The sequence below is a fragment of the Canis lupus genome, chromosome 24 (assembly GCF_003254725.2).
Source record: "Canis lupus dingo isolate Sandy chromosome 24, ASM325472v2, whole genome shotgun sequence".
NCBI classification, from domain to species: Eukaryota; Metazoa; Chordata; class Mammalia; order Carnivora; family Canidae; genus Canis; species Canis lupus.
Genome location: NC_064266.1, coordinates 31,867,577 through 31,885,807, shown reverse-complemented (window position 1 = coordinate 31,885,807; position 18,231 = coordinate 31,867,577). Strand labels below are relative to the sequence as shown.

Here is an 18,231-nt window from a genome sequence, read left to right as displayed (position 1 = left end):
CATGACAGACACAGAGAGAGAGAGGCAGAGACATAGGCAGAGGGAGAAGCAGGCTCCATGCGGGAAGCCTGACGTGGGACTCGATCCAGTGTCTCCAGGATCACACCCCAGGCTGAAGGCGGCACTAAACCGCTGGGCCACTGGGGCTGCCCTGATGAAACCATTTTAATAATGTTCAGTGTACTTCCCTGTTCTTCACCATTATGGAGTTTGCTATGCAAAATAACAATAATTGAGCACCTGCCAACCTTCAGAACATAGAGATGGTTTCAGATACTATTTATAAGCTGCCTTCACTAATAACACCTTTCAGTTGTGTAGTTTTTATTTCCAATCATGAGAAACCAAAGTGGTGTGATCACCATTATATTTTCTTTTTAAAACATAACTTTTTGAAAACCCAGAGACATCTTGCTATGGAAGAACACTGATTAGATAAATGCAAATTTACAGATATGAAGATCATCTTAAGATGGTTTTAAGGAATTAATGCTTTTATTTATTTTTCTTAAATTTTTTATTTATTTATGATAGTCACAGAGAGAGAGAGAGGCAGAGACATAGGCAGAGGGAGAAGCAGGCTCCATGCACCGGGAGCCTGACGTGGGATTCGATCCCCGGTCTCCAGGATCGCGCCCTGGGCCAAAGGCAGGCGCCAAACCACTGCGCCACCCAGGGATCCCTGGAATTAATGCTTTTAGTCTCATTAATTAATTCTCTGCGTGAGAGTTTAAACATCAGTCCATGATAGGTATAAATCAGGCCAGTGTTTCCCAAAGTTTGGCAGCTATCATTGATTTAGGGGCATGAGATTATCCTAGGCAGCTAGCGATGACGAATACTTCAATATAAATGTTTTATTGTAATAGAATAAATATAACTGGCATACACAATCCATGATTTCAAGGATATTTTTGACTTGGGAGGCTATTCAGTAGGCATTTAAGTTTGAAATGTGTGCTGTTTAAAGAAAAGCTTTAAGTAAATATAGTATTGATGGTGTATGGACATAGCAAGAGCACTTAAGGTGGCTGTAATGGCTTGAACAGTGATTCCCAAAAAGATATACCTTAACCCCTGGCACTTGGGAATGTGACCTTATTTGGAAATAGGGTCTTTGCTGATATAATTAAGGATCTCAAGATGAGATTATCTTGGATTTAGGGTGGACCCTAAATTCAGGGACTACTGTCCTGATAAGAGACAGAAGGAGAGAGACACACAGAGGGGAGAAAGCCACATGCTGAGGGAGGCAGAGACCGGAGTTATACAGCTACAGGTAAGAAACAGCAAGGATTGCTAGCAGTCACCAGAAGCTAGGAGAGAGGCATGGACAAGAGGCTCTCTCAGAGGCTCTGGAAGGAACCCACCCTGTCAACAGCTTGGGGCTTCTGGCTTCCAGAACTGTGAAAAAATAAATTTTGGTTGTTCTAACCCAAGCAGTTTGCAGCAGTTTGTTAAGGCTGTCCTAGGAGACTGATACAATGGGGGAGGGAGCCTGAAGTTTGGGAAACCCTGAGTCAAGTATCCAGCCATGATGGGGGTGAGAGCTTAGCTCTGTGATAAACTGAGTGACTGAGGCACTGACACCCTCATCTAATCTTTACCCCCAGAGTCCAGCATTTTCACTCAATACAATAGTTGTCTCAAAAGTTTCTACAAAGGGCACCTGCGTGGTTCAGCCCTTGAGCCCTTGAGGGTCTGCCTTTGGCTCAGATAATGATCCCGGGGTCCTGGGATTCAGTCCTGCATCCCTGTTTGGTGGGGAGCCTGCTTCTCCCTCTGCCTATGTCTCTGCCTCTCTGTGTGTGTTTCTCATGAATAAATAAATAAATAAAATCCTTTAAAAAATAAATGTTTCGGGATCCCTGGGTGGCGCAGCGGTTTGGCGCCTGCCTTTGGCCCAGGGCGCGATCCTGGAGACCCGGGATCGAATACCACGTCAGGCTCCTGGTGCATGGAGCCTGCTTCTCCCTCTGCCTGTGTCTCTGCCTCTCTCTCTCTCTCACTATCATAAATAAATAAAAATTAAAAAAATAAATGTTTCTTAAAATTTAATAACGTAACATTTAAATTGGGTTTGTTTTACGCACTTCTATTAAAAAAAAAAAAAGTAAATCTCATTTCCCTATACCTGGGTCACCGTAATGACCTGGGCTTCGTGGAGTAACTCTCGGGAAGTGCTGAACTCCTCCTGTCTCCCCATTCTACAGATGAGAAAACCGAGGCACAGATGGAGCAGGTGTCTCCCAGCTTCCGAGAGAGACCTAACCGATGCCGATGCCGTGACCACTGCTCTAACTCCTACAGTGCTGCAGTTCTTCTTCCCCATCTCCAGCAAATACTCCCTGGAGCTTTTTTTCCCCCAGCCCCAGGGCAAGACTCCGCGCCTGCCTGCCGCCTGGCGACCGCGCTGGGCGAAGGGAGAAGGGAGGGCCGCGGGGTTCGGAACCGGACGCGCTGCAGAGGCGGCCGGTGGCCGGGAGGGGGAGCGCGAGCGCTCCTCGGGGGGCGGGGCTCGCGGGCGACGCGCATGCGCCGGGGGGAGGCCGCGGCTTCGGGGCGAAGCGCTAGACGGTGGCCGACGAGGTCCGGCATGGAGCACCTGGAGCGCTGCGCGAGGCTCCTGCGGGGGACGCTGGTGCGAGCGGCCGTGCGGCGCTACCTGCCCTGGGCGCTGGCGTTCTCCATGCTGGCGGGCTCCGTCCTCAAGGAGCTCTCCCCGCTGCCCGAGAGCTACCTCAGCAACAAGCGCAACGTTCTCAACGTGTAAGTGAGCCCCGGCCCCGCCGCCGCCGCCGCCCCGGTCCGCAGAGCCGGGCTTTAGCGGCCCCGACGCCCGAGCCGTGGGCCGGGGAGCAGGCGCGTGGCGACCGCAGGGACCCGCGAGCGGCTGGCGTCCCCCGCAGCTGGGGTTGCACGCCCGGGCGGGGAGCGACGGGCGGGGCCGTGTGTGTGTTGGGGGACGGGGTGCGGTGGGCGTCGGGGGAGCCTCCCCTTGGAATCGGAGGCGGCCGGGACCTGTTGGGGGTGTCAGGCCTCCCCCTCCTCCCCCCCCCCCCCCACCCCGCCTGTGACCGTATCCATCACCACCCAGGCAAGGACCTGCCTTCTCCTGGCCCCCAGCCCTGGCGACCCGGCCCGGCCTGCGAAGTCCCGGAGGAGGGGCACCCTCCGGCCTCCGACCTTTACCCTGCATGACCCTGCATCTCCTTGGACCTTCTCAGCCGCCCAAAGTCCATGGCAGTAGCCCAAGAAAGCAATCAGCTGGGCTCTTTGAGACATCCTAACTCCACCCACTCACGCTCTCTCTCTCTCTCTCTAACTGGTGGCTTTCAAGAGTTTTGCACAAAAACAGTGTTGCATTAGTGAAGTTATAAAACTGCCTTGAAGGGAGCTTAGATTCCTCCTTAGAACGGCAGACTTACAGCGTCTCCCAAAAGGCAGCCCAGCTTTGCTTCATCTACTCAAAACCCTGGTTTCTCTCCCCAGCAGTTTTGTCAAGTGCCTGGCAGGTCTGGCTCTGGCAAGGTCCTTGCATATATCATCAGCCCCAGGGAAGATGTGAGTGACAGGCTCTGGAGTGGTGTCCGAGCGGCGATTGGAACCCAGGAAAAAGTCGTCCTGTCCTTGACTCCCCCTTCCCTCCTCACCCGCCCCCCGTGGCTGCACTAAGAATAGATGATGAGTGTGGTTGTAGCCCCAAGTCTCCCTCCCGTGTGTTTTCCGTGGCTGGTCCCCAGGTCAGCCACTTCTGATGAGCAAGGGGAGGCAGACAGGCAGCTGCCACTTCATCTGGCTCCGGGTGAGCTGGGGACCCAGTGGCCTGGCAGACAAGTCCCTGTTTGTGGGTAGCCATGGATTCTGACATTTTGTTCCAAGCCTCTGTGATGATTGGAGGGAACCACTGAACCATTGGCTGTGGGAGGGATTTTGTCTTTATTTTTATTTTTTATTATTTATGATAGTCACAGAGAGAGAGAGAGGCAGAGACACAGGCAGAGGGAGAAGCAGGCTCCATGCACTGGGAGCCTGACGTGGGATTCGATCCCGGGTCTCCAGGATCACTCCCTGGGCCAAAGGCAGGTGCCAAACCGATGCGCCACCCAGGGATCCCCCTGTGGGAGGGATTTTTTTAAAAAAAATCACTGGGTCTCCTTAGCTCTATTTTACAGCTAGGAACACTGAAGCCTGGAGAAAGTCATCAGAGCAAGTTGAGTCAGAGCCAAGACTTGAACCCAGTCTTTTTTTAAAAAAATTTTTTTAGAAAGATTTTATTTATTTATTCATGAGAGACACAGAGAGAGAGGCAGAGACACAGGCAGAGGAAGAAGCAGACTCCCTGCAGGGAGCCTGATGCGGGACTCGATTCCAGGACTGCGGGATCTTGCCCTGAGCCAAAGGCAGACATTCAACCGCTGAGCCACCCAGGTGCCCCGAACCCGGTCTTCTAGCTTGAACTCAAGCTCTGTTCTTTTTTTTTTTTTTTTTTAATTTTTATTTATTTATGATAGGCACACAGTGAGAGAGAGAGAGAGGCAGAGACACAGGCAGAGGGAGAAGCAGGCTCCATGCACAGGGAGCCCGATGTGGGATTCGATCCCGGGTCTCCAGGATCGCGCCCTGGGCCAAAGGCAGGCGCTAAACCGCTGCGCCACCCAGGGATCCCTCAAGCTCTGTTCTGAGATCATTGCTGCCATGTAAGAAAGAGCCACAAGTAGAAAAATCACAGGCTTTGGGGCTGGCCAAACCTTGATTTACTCCGGGCTTGCTGGTGGTGTGATTGTGACCCTGGGCAAAATTACTGAACTTTCCTGACCCTCACCTTCTCTAGAAAATGGTGGCAAATGAGACCTTCTTCTCAGGGTAGCCATGAATATCCTGTGTGTCCACCATCCCAGGGCCTGGATCACAGATTAAGATCACAAGCCCTGGAATCCAATCCTAGCTCCACCGCTTATGATCTCTACTTTGGGTATGATACTTCTGTACCTCAGCTTTCTTATCTGTAAAATGAGTATCATAACAGTACCTACCTCGCAGAGCTGTTTAAGGAGTAAGGAGTTATTATATTTGAAACTTAGTAAGTGAAGTTGTTATCTGTAGTTTTTATCAGCTTTTCTTATTTCCCCTCCCTTGAGACTCTAGAGACCCGAGTCATGACATAGTTTCCTCTCTACCGTGTCCCCTCTCTTCACTTCCACTTTCCTCTCCTGCCAGATATTTTGTCAAACTGGCCTGGGCCTGGACCTTCTGTCTCCTCCTGCCTTTCATTGCCCTCACCAACTACCACCTGACAGGCAGGGCTGGCCTGGTCCTGCGGCGGCTGAGTACCCTGCTGGTGGGCACGGCTATCTGGTATGTCTGCACAGCCATCTTCTCCAACATCGAAGACTACACGGGCAGCTGCTACCAGTCACCAACCCTGGAAGGGGTCAGAAAGGAGCACCAGAGTAAGCAGCAATGCCACGGGGAAGGAGGCTTTTGGCATGGCTTTGACATCTCAGGCCACTCCTTCCTGCTGACCTTCTGCGCCCTTATGATTGTGGAGGAGATGGCCGTGCTGCATGAACTGAAGATGGACCGAAGCCACTGTCTCCACACTGCCATCACCACCCTGGTGGTGGCCCTGGGCTTCCTGACCTTCATCTGGGTGTGGATGTTTCTGTGCACGGCCGTTTACTTCCACAACTTGTCCCAGAAAGTATTTGGTACCCTCTTTGGTTTGCTGGGCTGGTATGGGACCTACGGGTTTTGGTATCTGAAATCTTTTTCCCCAGGACTTCCTCCCCAGAGCTCTAGTTTGAATTTGAAGCAAGATAGTTATAAGAAGTAAAAGCAAAACAAAAGGGGTGATAGTAGGACAATGGCTAATATATATATTTTTCATTATTTTATTAGTTATTTGACTAAATTATCAATCCTGCTTCAGAGAGGAAGCTTACCAGGCAGTTTTGGGGAGCGGTGGTGGAGGCTGGGGAGTGAGTTTAATTCCCACACTTCTTGGCCATGTCACTTTGTGTCACAAGCACCACCATTCCCAGTCAGGCACTTTCTGTCCCTGGCAAGACTTGACCTTAATCTGGAATGTTCCTTTTGTCTCTAGAGGGCAGAGCTAAGGCTCAGTGAAAGGACAGAATCAGGAAAGCCTCTGCTGTGTGGCCAAAGTGGAGGCCAGGGCCTCAAGACCCTTCGCTGCTGTCATTCTCTCCCTGATTCTGGGTGTCTTGTATTGTAATGGCTGTTAACACTGTGGTTTAACAGTATTGCCCTCTGGTCAGTTTTGCATAAGCACTTATTTCCAGCAGGGTTTTTTATAAAACAGCCAGCTGCCTGAAAGACACTCTCCAGTCATGGTATTCATTTATCCTCAGAATGTTATGTATTGCAACTGACTTGTGATTAGTTACCAAAATAGTTAAACTGGAGTGCCTCTCTGGCTGAGTGTTGGGTGATATTTATGTAACGAACGTTGCCGGTTTACTGTCCATGTTGTCTATTGTGTATTGGTTTTTGGAACAATAAGGTTACCTTTTTTCCCTATTATTTTGAGCAAATGCTTGATTGTTTTTAATAACAACTATGGCATTTGCTCTTTGTTGACAAAACCCCTGAGAGTAATCCACAACTTCAGGGCTTCACTTTGGTACGTGTGTGGATAGATTTGAGTTTTTGTTTTTGTTTTTTTTTAGAACACTAATTTACTTTTTATAATCCAAACTCTTGGCTTATGGTATTAAATTCCACCTCACTTTATGGGCTGTTTTCTCTATTAAAAATAGAAGCCGGGGTGCATGGCTGGCCCAGTTGGTTAAGTGTCTGCCTTGGGCTCAGGTCATGATCTCAGGGTCCTGGGTTTGAGCCCCACGTCTGGCTCTCGGCTCAGTGGGGAGCCAGCTTCTCCCTCTCCCTCTGCCATTCCTCCCTGCTTGTGTTCTCTTTCCCTCTCCCCCCTTCAAAGAAATAAATAAAATCTTTAAAAAAATTAAGAATAAATCCCAAAGGCAGACATTTTAATAACAACTGGATGAATTTTAAGCTGAATCAGAGTAACTTTGCAAAATGCATACTTGCACTGACACTTTCCTGACCACACATCAGTGATATAATCTGAACAGTGTGCTGATAAGCTCATTGATCAGTCTGCAGTGGCCCAAGGAATTTTTACATTTGGACGAGATTATGATAAATCAGAGGTGAAGGAAAATGTCTTCCATTACCTTCAATGGCAAGGAGCCAACCCATTTGCAAAAATGTCCCTGTTTAATATTGGAGTGACTTTGGCCCCCACCCTCCTACTTGTACCAACACCAGACCAAACCTGGGCCAGTTCAACTCGCCTTGAAATCGATCTTTTCTGTCCCCTTTGCACACTTCTCAATATCCAGCCTTGTCCTTCTGTGGCCTGTCACCTCCACCCACAAAGGTGCTGTTATAGCTCTGTTGATAGGACAGCCTGCCACCCACTGGCCCCCGCAGGCTGCGTCCTTAGGCCTTCTGTACCCATCCCCTTGCACTTTGGGTAATCATCCTGGAAGCTTCCTTGATGTTCCTCCTCTCCCCACACCAAGTTAAGCCTGATAATAGCATTAACTGACAAGCACTATACTTGACTGCCTTAACTCAAGCTTAGATTGTTAGGAGCTTGAGGCCTGGAAAATCTTCAGGGTAAATTGTATTTCATACAAAGATGTATTTAAAATATGTAGTTGGTATTCCATCAGGTTGCATGTTAATTCATATCCATCAAAACGTGAGCTGGGATACATTGTACCCAAAAGTGGCAGAAATTCTGGCACTGAGATTTCAGAGGTGTCACCAGAGTGCTTTGGGAGCATTGGCCAGATGTCATGGGCCCCCTGAAAATCTTTTTGCCCTCTAGAATTTCTGTGTGTAAACAGGGAATGAAAGCGGGGGTGAAGTAGGTGGCAGGGGCTGGTTGAAGGGGTTGAGGGCTCTCCTGAGTTTCATGTTCAGCACCAACAGGCAACAGGCACAAGATGACTGCACACGTTCATTTGTCGCAGCTAAATCCCCAGCCATTTCTCTCTGGCAGATCTGGTTCAGGCTCAGCATTGAGTTAACTCTGTGACAAGTGTCTGTGACTGACCTCCGTGTGTTGAGTGGTCTTCCACCATTTCCTGTTCAGTGTTAGCACCCTTGCCTTTCTCCTGGGAACATGCTCTGTACCCCTGTGTAAGATGGCATGCTGAAGCTGAAAGAGTTTGGGCTTAGGTAAACCCAAGATGTGGGTTCCAGTGTTGGTACCAGCACTGAGGGTCGTCTGACCATGGGCAAGCTTCGTGTCCACATCTGGACAATGGAGACGATACCATTAGGATTAAGGGTAATGATGTATGTAAACTGCCCAGCACCTGTGCTCAGCAGACGCTAATCTCCTGTCTCCTTTTTCTCGACAAGCCTTTAGAACTTCTTGGCTCCTTAGGAAGGCAGGGAAACAAGCCTCTACTTTCTAGCACTCAGCTAGAAGTCGGGCTACCTGGCTTTGAGCTGGATCCTGCTGCTCCGTGTTTCGAGCACCATTTGGGGTTTGGGTCTTCCATTGAAAGAGCCTTGCATCATCTTCTGGAAAGTGTCTGTTGTCCCAGGTGCTAAACAAGAAGCTTTTTTTTTTTTTTGAACAAGAAGCTTTTAAGGGCATCTGTGGTCCCAGAATGCTATGCTTGTTTTGCCTCTCCATGCTGAGGTTCAGTGACGCCTCATTCTCATGTGCATCTGTCATAGTCTGAGTACCAGATTGTATTTAGAGAATGGCTCTTGCCGCTGTTATGCACACAGAGATAGTGTGTGTAAACAAGCAAATTTAGTAAACTGGAGATAATGAAATCCCACATTCCATGTCTCATGTGGTCTTTTCTAAAATCCTTGAGAAAGCCGGGAACCTGGAAAGCTCAGCCTACTTGATGACAATGATGAAGCTCTTACTTGAGCTACTTGCTACATAGGGTGTTTCATGACTGTACTCACTCTTTCTGTGTCCTCCTAAATCCTACAAACTAAGTACATGCTTGGTCATACATCCCTTAGCTTGATTGACTTCTTCCCTCATATCCATATCTGAGGGTCCTGAGGTTTGGGTCAACGGGATTTGAGAGTTTTCCTGGCAGAAGGAGAAGAGTTGAGTTTCATGGAAGTAACACTGAAGAGGAGTTACAAAGTTTGTTCGCATGAGGTCGGCTGTGAAAGTGCCCTGTGCCCTGGAGGCCTAGACACATGTGACGGCTTTCTCTGCCTTTTAGTGCCCACTCATTTGTCAGCCTGACCTGCTTGGCACCGCGAGGTAGTGTCTGTTGAAAACTCCATGGCTCCAGGATTAGAAAAGCTCCTTACACTGCACAACTTCCCCATGCGGATTCCTTCAGTGGCGCCAAACTTCTGAGTTCATATATGAGCCGGGGGCTGATAGGGTAGGATACACCCCCTCTCTGCTGCAGTTTGTGGTCCAAAGTCCATGCCACAGGAGCTTCAGGTGTGTGCCAGGGTTTCAGAGGAGAATTTGACACATCTGTGCAGTTGAGGAATTTCCAGGCTTATGGAGAAGACACAGCAGGAGCCAGCAACCACCATCAAGTGTTCTGAGTGCTGGGGCAAGGTCAGGGCCTGGGACCATAGAGCAGGGAACAACCAGCTGCCCTGGGGAATCGGAATATTTTCACGGAACGTAACTACTCTTGTGGGTCTTGAAGGATGGGGAGGAGTTCAGGCACTTAGGCAGAGAAGGGAATTCCAGGAAGTGAGAATAGGATGCACAAAGGCACGAAGATAGACATACTGTGGTGATTTTTACCCAGACAACACTTCTCAAGAAAACTGATAGTCCCCTCATTTTCAAGAGCAAGAGAACACATAGAAAGGACAGTCAGTGGAGGTGATGGATGGGCCCTGCTGTGATCTGAAGAGCACTCAGCTAGAAGTTGGGCTACCTGGCTTTGAGCTGGATCCTGCTACTCCTTGTTTTGAACTTTCCTGTGTAACTGGGAATTCATCACTCCCCATCTCTGGCTCTCAGTTTCCTTATCTGATAAACAGCAGAAGTAGACTGAGTAATCTCACAACTCTTCTGGTCTATTCTGTTTCTCTATTCTGTTTGGCAAAGCTTCTCAAGCTGGTTATGACTCCTATTTCAGGAAACAACATGAAAAGAAACTCAGAGCTGAGGTGGCAGCTGGTTTTCCAATGAGTGATGGAGGAGCCTACCTCTGGTTACTCTTTATCCCCGCCCCCCGCAACAGTCTGCTTCCATAGACTAACACAGCTCAGACCTGATTGCATGTGTTCATCTGGACTTACTGGACACTGGGGGGCTCAGCTTCATTCCCAGAGGGATGAACTGCAGAAGCCTTAAAAAAAAAAAAAAAAAAAAAAAGCCTCTATACTCAAGCCATGTTTGACAGCCATAGGGGGAAGGGAGATTCTGTTAGGAGAAATCCTGTGCATTGTGGTCACCTTCTGAACTTGTCCCAGAAACCCCTCATCCAGTCTCTTGACAAGTTTTAAAATTGAACACACACAGCACAGAAAACAGGTGCTCTCATTCCCCGGGGAGAACAGGAGATGGCAAATTGGGACCACGTGTTTAGAAGGTAACATAGTCGTGTCCAAACTTAGAATGTCCAGCAATCTCCGTCTAGGGCTGGAGGACTGTGGAAATGCTTGTGGAAGTGGGCAAACAGAAGTCAAAAGACTTTATCACAGCTCTTTGTGATAGTGAAAAGATGTCAATGTTTGTTTAACTGATGCCAATCAGTCTAAACGAATTATGGTAACTGTATTAGGAACGTAATGCACTCCCTACAAAGAATCAAGGCTGTTGTATTTCTTGTGGAATCTGGAGGCAGGAAGACTTGGATCCCCACGAACTAGAACTTACAGCCATGTGCCCTCAATCACATCAGTGTGTCTGAACCTCTGTTCCTGAAGCGTAAGGTGGGGATGCTGCTGCTTCATCTTCAACATTCTCGGCTTCGGTATTCCAGGAACGACGAGGGAACCAGGCACCATGGGAGGCGCAATGGTCATTCACAGAGACATGGTGCCTTCGGGGGGTTCATCCAGCTGGGTGCAGGCGATGACCTGAGCAAGTCCAAACTGTGCTGGACATCTCAAGCAGGGTGTGCCCCCAACCTGCCCTGACCTGCCACCGCTCAAGCAGAGGTGGTCTGCATAAAGCACTTAGAAGAGCAAAGGAGGAGGGTGATTAACAGGGACTGCAGCCAGACTGCCTAGGTTCAAATCCTGGCTTGGCCACACACACACATTGGCGTTGTGACTTTGAACAAGTTCCTTAACATTTGGCCTCAATTTCCTCACCTGTAAAATGGGGATAATAAAAGTACCCACCTCGTAGGGTTGCTGGGAGGATGACATGAATTGATCCTTGTGAAGTGCTTAGAATGGGACCTACTATGTGGGAAGTACGTACAGATGTCTTCAAGTGCACAGTGAGTCTCTCATGCACCATCAACACTGTGACATATTAAAATCAGGAGAAAGAAACACCGTACACATCAGTGTCTTAATTTTGATCAACTCAGAAGTAATGAAAATGTACAGTTAATGAATGTAGAAGGCTGTGTCCCAGTGACCTGGTGTGGGAATGGAGTCCCGGAGAGTCTGCAGTCTGCTCTCAAGGCTAACTCGGGGTTGAAGGACAGAGAGAGGTGTTACCCAGGAGAGCTGAGGGAAAGGGCCATCTATTTATCTATGGGGTTTTGGGGCGCAAGGTGAAGTAGGTCTCCCCATTTGAGGAGATGTCCACTCACAGGCAAGCTCAAGACTGACTGGCTAGGGTCTCCAGGCTGCTTATTTTGGGGACCTGGGCTGGGTGCCTTATCACTGGAGCTCTGCCACTTCCCTGGTCTTCTCTGCCAGGGTGTGGCTGTCTGGGTATGTGTCTGGGGTGTCTGAGCGCTTAGGAGGTAAGTGGGTGGAGAAGCCTGGGAGCCACCCCTGATTAGCATCTTAACTTCTGGAGCAAAGTTGTTCGGCTCTGCCCAAACAGGCTGCTATTGTCCATGCCCGCTGCCCCCTCATCCCATCCTTCTGGACTTCTGCTTGTATTTCCTGAGTGTTCTGTGTCTGCCAGTTACCCCCATGCTCCTGGGGACTAATGCAGGGGCGAATGGGTGACTCTCATATGGAGGTATTAGAAGCTGCCTGTCCACACCTCAGCTTGTGATCTTAGGCAAGTCACTTAGCCCCTCTGGGCTTCTTACTCATTTATGAAATGGTGATAATATGTTTTTTTCTACCTCACTAGTCTTTGGCTTAATGAAATCATGGATGGGAAAATATTTTGTAAGTTTTTTTTAAAGATTTTATTTATTTATTCATGAGAGACATAGAGAGAGAGAGAGAGAGAGAGAGAGAGAGAGAGAGGCAGAGATACAGGCAGAGGGAGAAGCAGGCTCCATGCAGGGAGCCCGATGTGGGATTTGATCCCGGGTCTCCAGGATCCCACCGGGGTAAACCTGAGCCACCGCTGAGCCACCAGGGCTGCCCCATATTTTGTAAATTTTAAAATGTCAGTCACCTATGAAGGCTGCTTATTACTGAAAAGAGTTGCCTTTGCCTAGTGAATGTCTCTCTCAGAAGCCTGGGCACTGTAACCCCTTTATGTCCCCAATAACCCTGAAACGACTTGTGTCATCAATGTGCTCTTTAAAAGGCAACACTGAGTAAAATTAATAACAACTAGCATTTGTTCTGAATCTTTTAATCTGGTGCCTGACTTCTTTTTTTAAGATTTTATTTATTTATTCATGAGAGACACAGAAAGAGAGGCAGAGACAAGAGACTTAGGCAGAGGGATACAATACTCGATCCCAGGACCCAGGGCCCATGCCTTGAGCTGAAGGCAGACACTCAACCACTGAGCCACCCAGGTGTTCCCAGTGCCTTATATTTTTGTGATATTATCTCAACTGTAATTGCTAACAACCTAGGCCATAGAGAAAACAGAAAGATTTCTGGCTTCTCACACATTTGGCTTTATATCCCAGCTCTGCTACTATATTAGTCAGCTGTTGCCGCAATAATGCTTTATAACAAACCTCCTCCTACATGGTGGCTTATGACCACAGATGCTCACAGCTCACTGCAACTTACTGACCTGGACTGGCCTTAACTAGTAGGTTCTGCTCCAGGCCACATTCTGGAGTCCAGGCTAAAATGACAGCAAGTACCTGTGATGTGTTCTTCTTGTGACAATCACTGGGGCATGAAAGCCTAATACAAACTGAACAGCATGTTAAAGCCTCTGCTTATATCCCGTCCTTCCACTCACCTTCCACTGGCCCGAGGTGGCCACATGGGCAAGCCTGGCATTCACAGGACAGGAAACAAATTCCACCCATACTGGGACATGCTACAAACTTGCTTGGAAAAAGATCATCCTGTTAGGGAACCCAGGAGCCCCATCTACCCCTTGTGTCTTGGGCCCTTAACTCTCTGAGCCTCTCTTTCTTTATTGGTGAAACATAAATATTGATGTTTTGCAGAGTTAGAAATGATTTATGTGAGTTTCCTAGGGCATAGTGTTCACTGGATGGCAGCTATCAGTATTGTCAGCTCCATTCTATTTTATTTTATTTTTTTAAGATTTTATTTATTTGTTTGGGAGAGAGAGAATGCAAGTGGGGAGGGGCAGAGGGAGAGGGAGACAGAGAATCTGAAATACACTCCACACTGAACACAAAGCCAGACATGGGGTGAGATTGTGACCTGAGCCGAAACCAAGAGTCAGATGTCCAACAGCCTGAGCACCTATCAGTTCCATTTTATAAATGAGAAAACTGAGGCCTTGAGCCAACGTGGGAACAGGTCTCTGGGGATATGTCAGAGTGACCTGGACAAGTGATTCTGTGACTTTGGTAATGAAGAGGCTGTGTGCTGAGGAAAATACGACCTTACAGTCCTCCCCACCACAGATCTTTCTGTGAACAGTGGAGAGACCTTTCATGATAGTGGAAACTTTGGGGGTGCCCATTACCACAGTCCAGGTGGTGGTAGTAGCAACCTAACTCTGACAGCCACACATCCCCTTCATCTCTGCATCCCTCCACGGCCCCTCATAGAAGGCCCAGCAGCTGGTGGATTCTGAGCAAATGTTTGTGTATTGACTCTTCTCATCCTCCACCCTAGGTTCTTTCTCTTCATCACATTCCCTGAGACAGACTGGGTCCAGGGAAAGGACTCTTGGCTCTAGCTCACTCATAGTAGGATCCTGACCAAACCAGACACCGCCCACCTAGGGACTCAGTTTCCCTCTTCCCCACCTGAAGCAGGTGGGTAGAGCTTCACAGTGTCTTCCAACCTGGACTTTGAGCCTGTGATTTTTTTCCAGCCATCTGCCTGGGGCTCTTCTTATTTGGTCATTCCTTGTGTTAGAGGCTGCGAGCTGTCCACCAAGATCTGTTCTCTCCTTCCTTAGCAACAGGCTGCCCAACCAGATGACATTGCCTGGTCCCTTTGCAGCTGGCAAGGCCCAACCATTGCATTCTTACCCATGGAATGTGAGTGGAAATGACGTGACTCTCTTCCAAGTGTAGGCCTTAAAATGCTGGACACGTGCTCTTCCATCCTCTCTTTCCCTCCTCACCACCTGACACCTGGGCCTCACATGCCCTGCGGATGAGGACAGTGTGCTGGAGGAAGGGTGGGGCAACAGCATGGCAGGAGCCCGAGTCCCTGAGCGAAGGCAGGAAACAGATTCCAGGCCAGTCTCTACCACTCACCTCGTGAATGGGAGAACACTGAACGTCCACTCTCCTACGTCCTTGTCCTTGATGTGTTCCCCCCCTTGTTGAATACCGTGTGGCAGGCACCGTAGCGATTCTGCATTCCCTGCCTGCTGTACTCCGTCTTGTCTCCTTTATTCCCACGTCTCCAGGCCTGACTTCCTTGCTCTCCAGGCAGATGCCCTGGGAAACGCGGGAGTGTGTTAGGCGTTTGGTGGAGACAAAGTCCGGCAGGGTGTCAGTCTCTGCAGGTTCTAAGAGTTGCCAGTTCTTCTAATACCTGAAGACCCTCCCAGTCACCGAACTGAGGTCGGGGCTTCTCTGTCTTTGCCATGGGCAAAGACCTCAGAGTCTCAGCAGGATCGACAGATTTCCATCTCTTCCTGCTGGTCAGCCACCCTCTTCTACCGTCCCCAGTGACCCAGGCCAAGCCTCCATTATCACTTGGGCCAAAGTTATGTGTTAAGCCCATCCCCATATTTCTGTCGTCCTATTTAGGTAGAAGGGCTATCTGGGTAGAGGAGGGGAAGCTCCTGGAACTCGCCACCACCCCCACACACTAGACTAGTTTCAACGCTGTACAATGGAGGGGTTTTGGAGAATGTTTTATTGTGAACTCTACCGGGTGGTGACCCCAACTGCTGTTTTTCCAGATGTGGTTTCTTTGCTAAAGCAAATCAACACAGTGTCTGGCACTTTGAATTCAGTCTCTGGTCCAGAAAATGTTCTCGGGCAGCCCAGGTGGCTTAGCGGTTTAGCACCGCCTTTGGCCCAGGGTGTGATCCTGGAGACCAGGGATTGAGTCCCACGTCGGGCTCCCTGCATGGAGCCTGCTTCTCCCTCTGCCTGTGTCTCTGTCTCTCTGTCTCTGAAGAATAAATAAAATCTTAAAAAAAAAAAAAAAAAGAAAATGTTGTTCTCTGTATCATTTAGTAAGGACCACCAAAAGCCATTTCCCTTTACTTGGCAGGGCAGCAGTACATCTTTGCTTTCTTAATGTCAGGCAATGTCAGCTTTTTTGTTCTCTGTCGCAATCTGGAGAGAACTTGATTATCCTGATGTCCCCATAACAAAACATTGATCCACTACATTGATGACATCAGACTGAACCCAGTGAACAGGAAATAGCAAGTACACCAGATGCCTTAGTAAGACCTACGCCTGCCTGCCAGAGGGTGGTATCTTAACCCCGAGAACATTCAGGGGCCTGTAACCTTGGTGAAATTTCTAGGGACTGAGGAGTTAAGAAATGTCAGGCAATCCCCTCCAAATGAAAGACAAGTTGCTACGCCTATGCTGAGATAAAAAAGCATTGCAGTTGGCCCTCTCTGGATGTGAGAAGCAATGTACACCCATTTTTGTGTGCTGCTTCAAGTCATTTACTGAGTAATCCATAAGACTGCTGGTTTTGGATGGATCCCAAAGCAGAGTCAGGCTGCAGTGCAAGGTGCTCTACCAGCCAAGCCTTATGTTCCAGAAGATCCAATGGTGCTTAAATTGACTATGATTTAGACATGTTGTGTGGAGCCTCTAGCCAGCCCTAATAGGAAAATCTCAGTGCACATCCCTAACAGTTGGAACAAAGTCATGTCTTCTTCTGCAAATAACAATTGTCCTTTTGAAAATTAGTTTCTGGCCTGCTACTGAGCCCTGGTAGAGACTGAACACCTAACCATGAGACTGCAACCTGAGCTGCCCGTCCTGAACCAAATGTCATCCAATCCATCAAGCCATAAAGCTAAATATGTAAAGCAGCATTCTCCCAAGTGGAACTGAAACAGCTCAGACTATGTCAACTATTCCTGACACATTGCCACCTCTTCCTCACCCAACACCTAAGGCCTTGTGATGAACTCCCTATGATCAAATGATGGAAGAAGAAAAACCTCAGTTGGTACCACCTGGAAGTGGATGGTCACAGCACCATGGGAATGCCCTCAAAGACATAGGAGAAGGAAAATCCTTTCAGCAAACAGCACTTCAAGCAGTACCTGTGGCTGTCCACTGTATCTAGGTGGAGACAGAAGTCCAGAAATGTGGATCTACAGATATTCAGGGAGATGGGTCGTTTGGATGATCAAGAACAGGGATGGAAGATTGGTAACAGGGAGATCGGTAAGAGAAAGACTGTGGATGGACCTATAACAAGGGGCACAGAAAGAGAGGATATTTGTATTCTATGTGATATCCCCCACCCAGAAGTACTCACCACAGAGGAGACTTTCAACAAATAGATGGACAACATGACTTGTTCTTTAGCTGGCATTCCCTTCCCCCAGCCACCTTAGTGCTTGCTCAATAGGCTCATATACAAAATGGCCATGGTAATGGACCTAGAGATTCTAGGTGGACACTTCAACATGGACTTCCTCTCAGCAAGACTGATTTAGCTAATACCAGTATCAAGTCCTCAGCTTGCACAGAATTCCTGATATGGGACCATTCCCCATAGGAACTAGTACACTGACCCCTTCCATCATGGAGGGAGCAGCAATTCGTATATTCCATTTATGAATTTGCATTCTTTGACCACAATGCCCATGGACACCTTGGTTCCAGTCTTGGTATTCCATACAACATTGCCTCTAACCAAGGAGTTGATATCACAGTAAGAGAAATGCAGCAGTGTAATTGTACTTATGGAACTTTCTGGTCTTACCATGTGCTCTATTATCTAGAAGCAGCTAGGCTTATAGAACATTGAAGACTCCATTATAGCACCAGCCAGGAGATGCTGCTATGTTGGGGTGATGTCCTACAGGATGCAATATATACTTTGTATGAACCACAGTGCTACTTCTCCCACATCCAGAAAACAGATCCAGCTGTGCTGAGGTGGAAATGGGAGACTAGCTCTCACTATTGCACATAATAACCCATTCATGAAGATATTGTTTCCCATTCCTGAATCTTTGGACTTTGATGGTTTAGAGGTCTATAGTTCCCAAGGAAGGAATGCTTCTGTTGGGGAATACATCAATGGTAAAACTGAATGAGCAGAAGTTGGGATTGCCATCTGGCCTTTTTGATTTCCTCATACCATTGAAACTAGAAGCAAAAAGTGCACTCTACAGACTACAATGATTAATGCCGATCACTGAGGGTAAATGGGCTTCCTGCTGCAATGGTGGCGTGGGACACTGTAATAAGAAGTAGAGGATTCTCTGGGGTGCTCCATAGCATTTCCATGGCTAATAGTAAAAGATTAATGGAAGACCACAGCAGCCCAAGGACCACCAAAGTCTGAGTTCTTTCACAGGGTAAAATATTCCAACTGTGAGGTGCTGGTTGAGGAAAAAGAGAATATAGAATAGCTAGTAGGAAAAAGAGAAATTATAAATATCAACAATGGCCTTGGGATCGGTTACAGAAATGAGGACTCCGGCAGCTATGTGGATTTCCCTCCTTGCTTGTTGTGTGTGTATACATTGCACAAAAAGAATGCCAGTGATGTAAGTTAAACTGACATTTT

General features: G+C 48.2%; 1 protein-coding gene across 1 annotated transcript; it reads left to right on the top strand.

Moving 5' to 3' along the window:
- The first annotated feature begins 2,510 nt into the window (after positions 1-2,510).
- Positions 2,511-8,854, top strand: FITM2 (fat storage inducing transmembrane protein 2). Its single transcript, XM_025470142.3, has 2 exons — positions 2,511-2,769; positions 5,221-8,854. The coding sequence occupies exons 1-2, from the start codon at positions 2,534-2,536 to the stop codon at positions 5,834-5,836; spliced, it is 852 nt and encodes a 283-aa protein (XP_025325927.2). The 5' UTR covers positions 2,511-2,533; the 3' UTR covers positions 5,837-8,854.
- Positions 8,855-18,231: the final 9,377 nt, after the last annotated feature.

Excerpts from the sequence above, each read along its gene's own strand:
- FITM2 (XM_025470142.3), top strand. The coding sequence starts at position 2,534 with ATGCGCCGGGGGGAGGCCGCGGCTTCGGGGCGAAGCGCTAGACGGTGG. Across the intron at positions 2,770-5,220 it reads AAGCGCAACGTTCTCAACGT|ATATTTTGTCAAACTGGCCT; the intron begins GTAAGTGAGCCC and ends CTCTCCTGCCAG.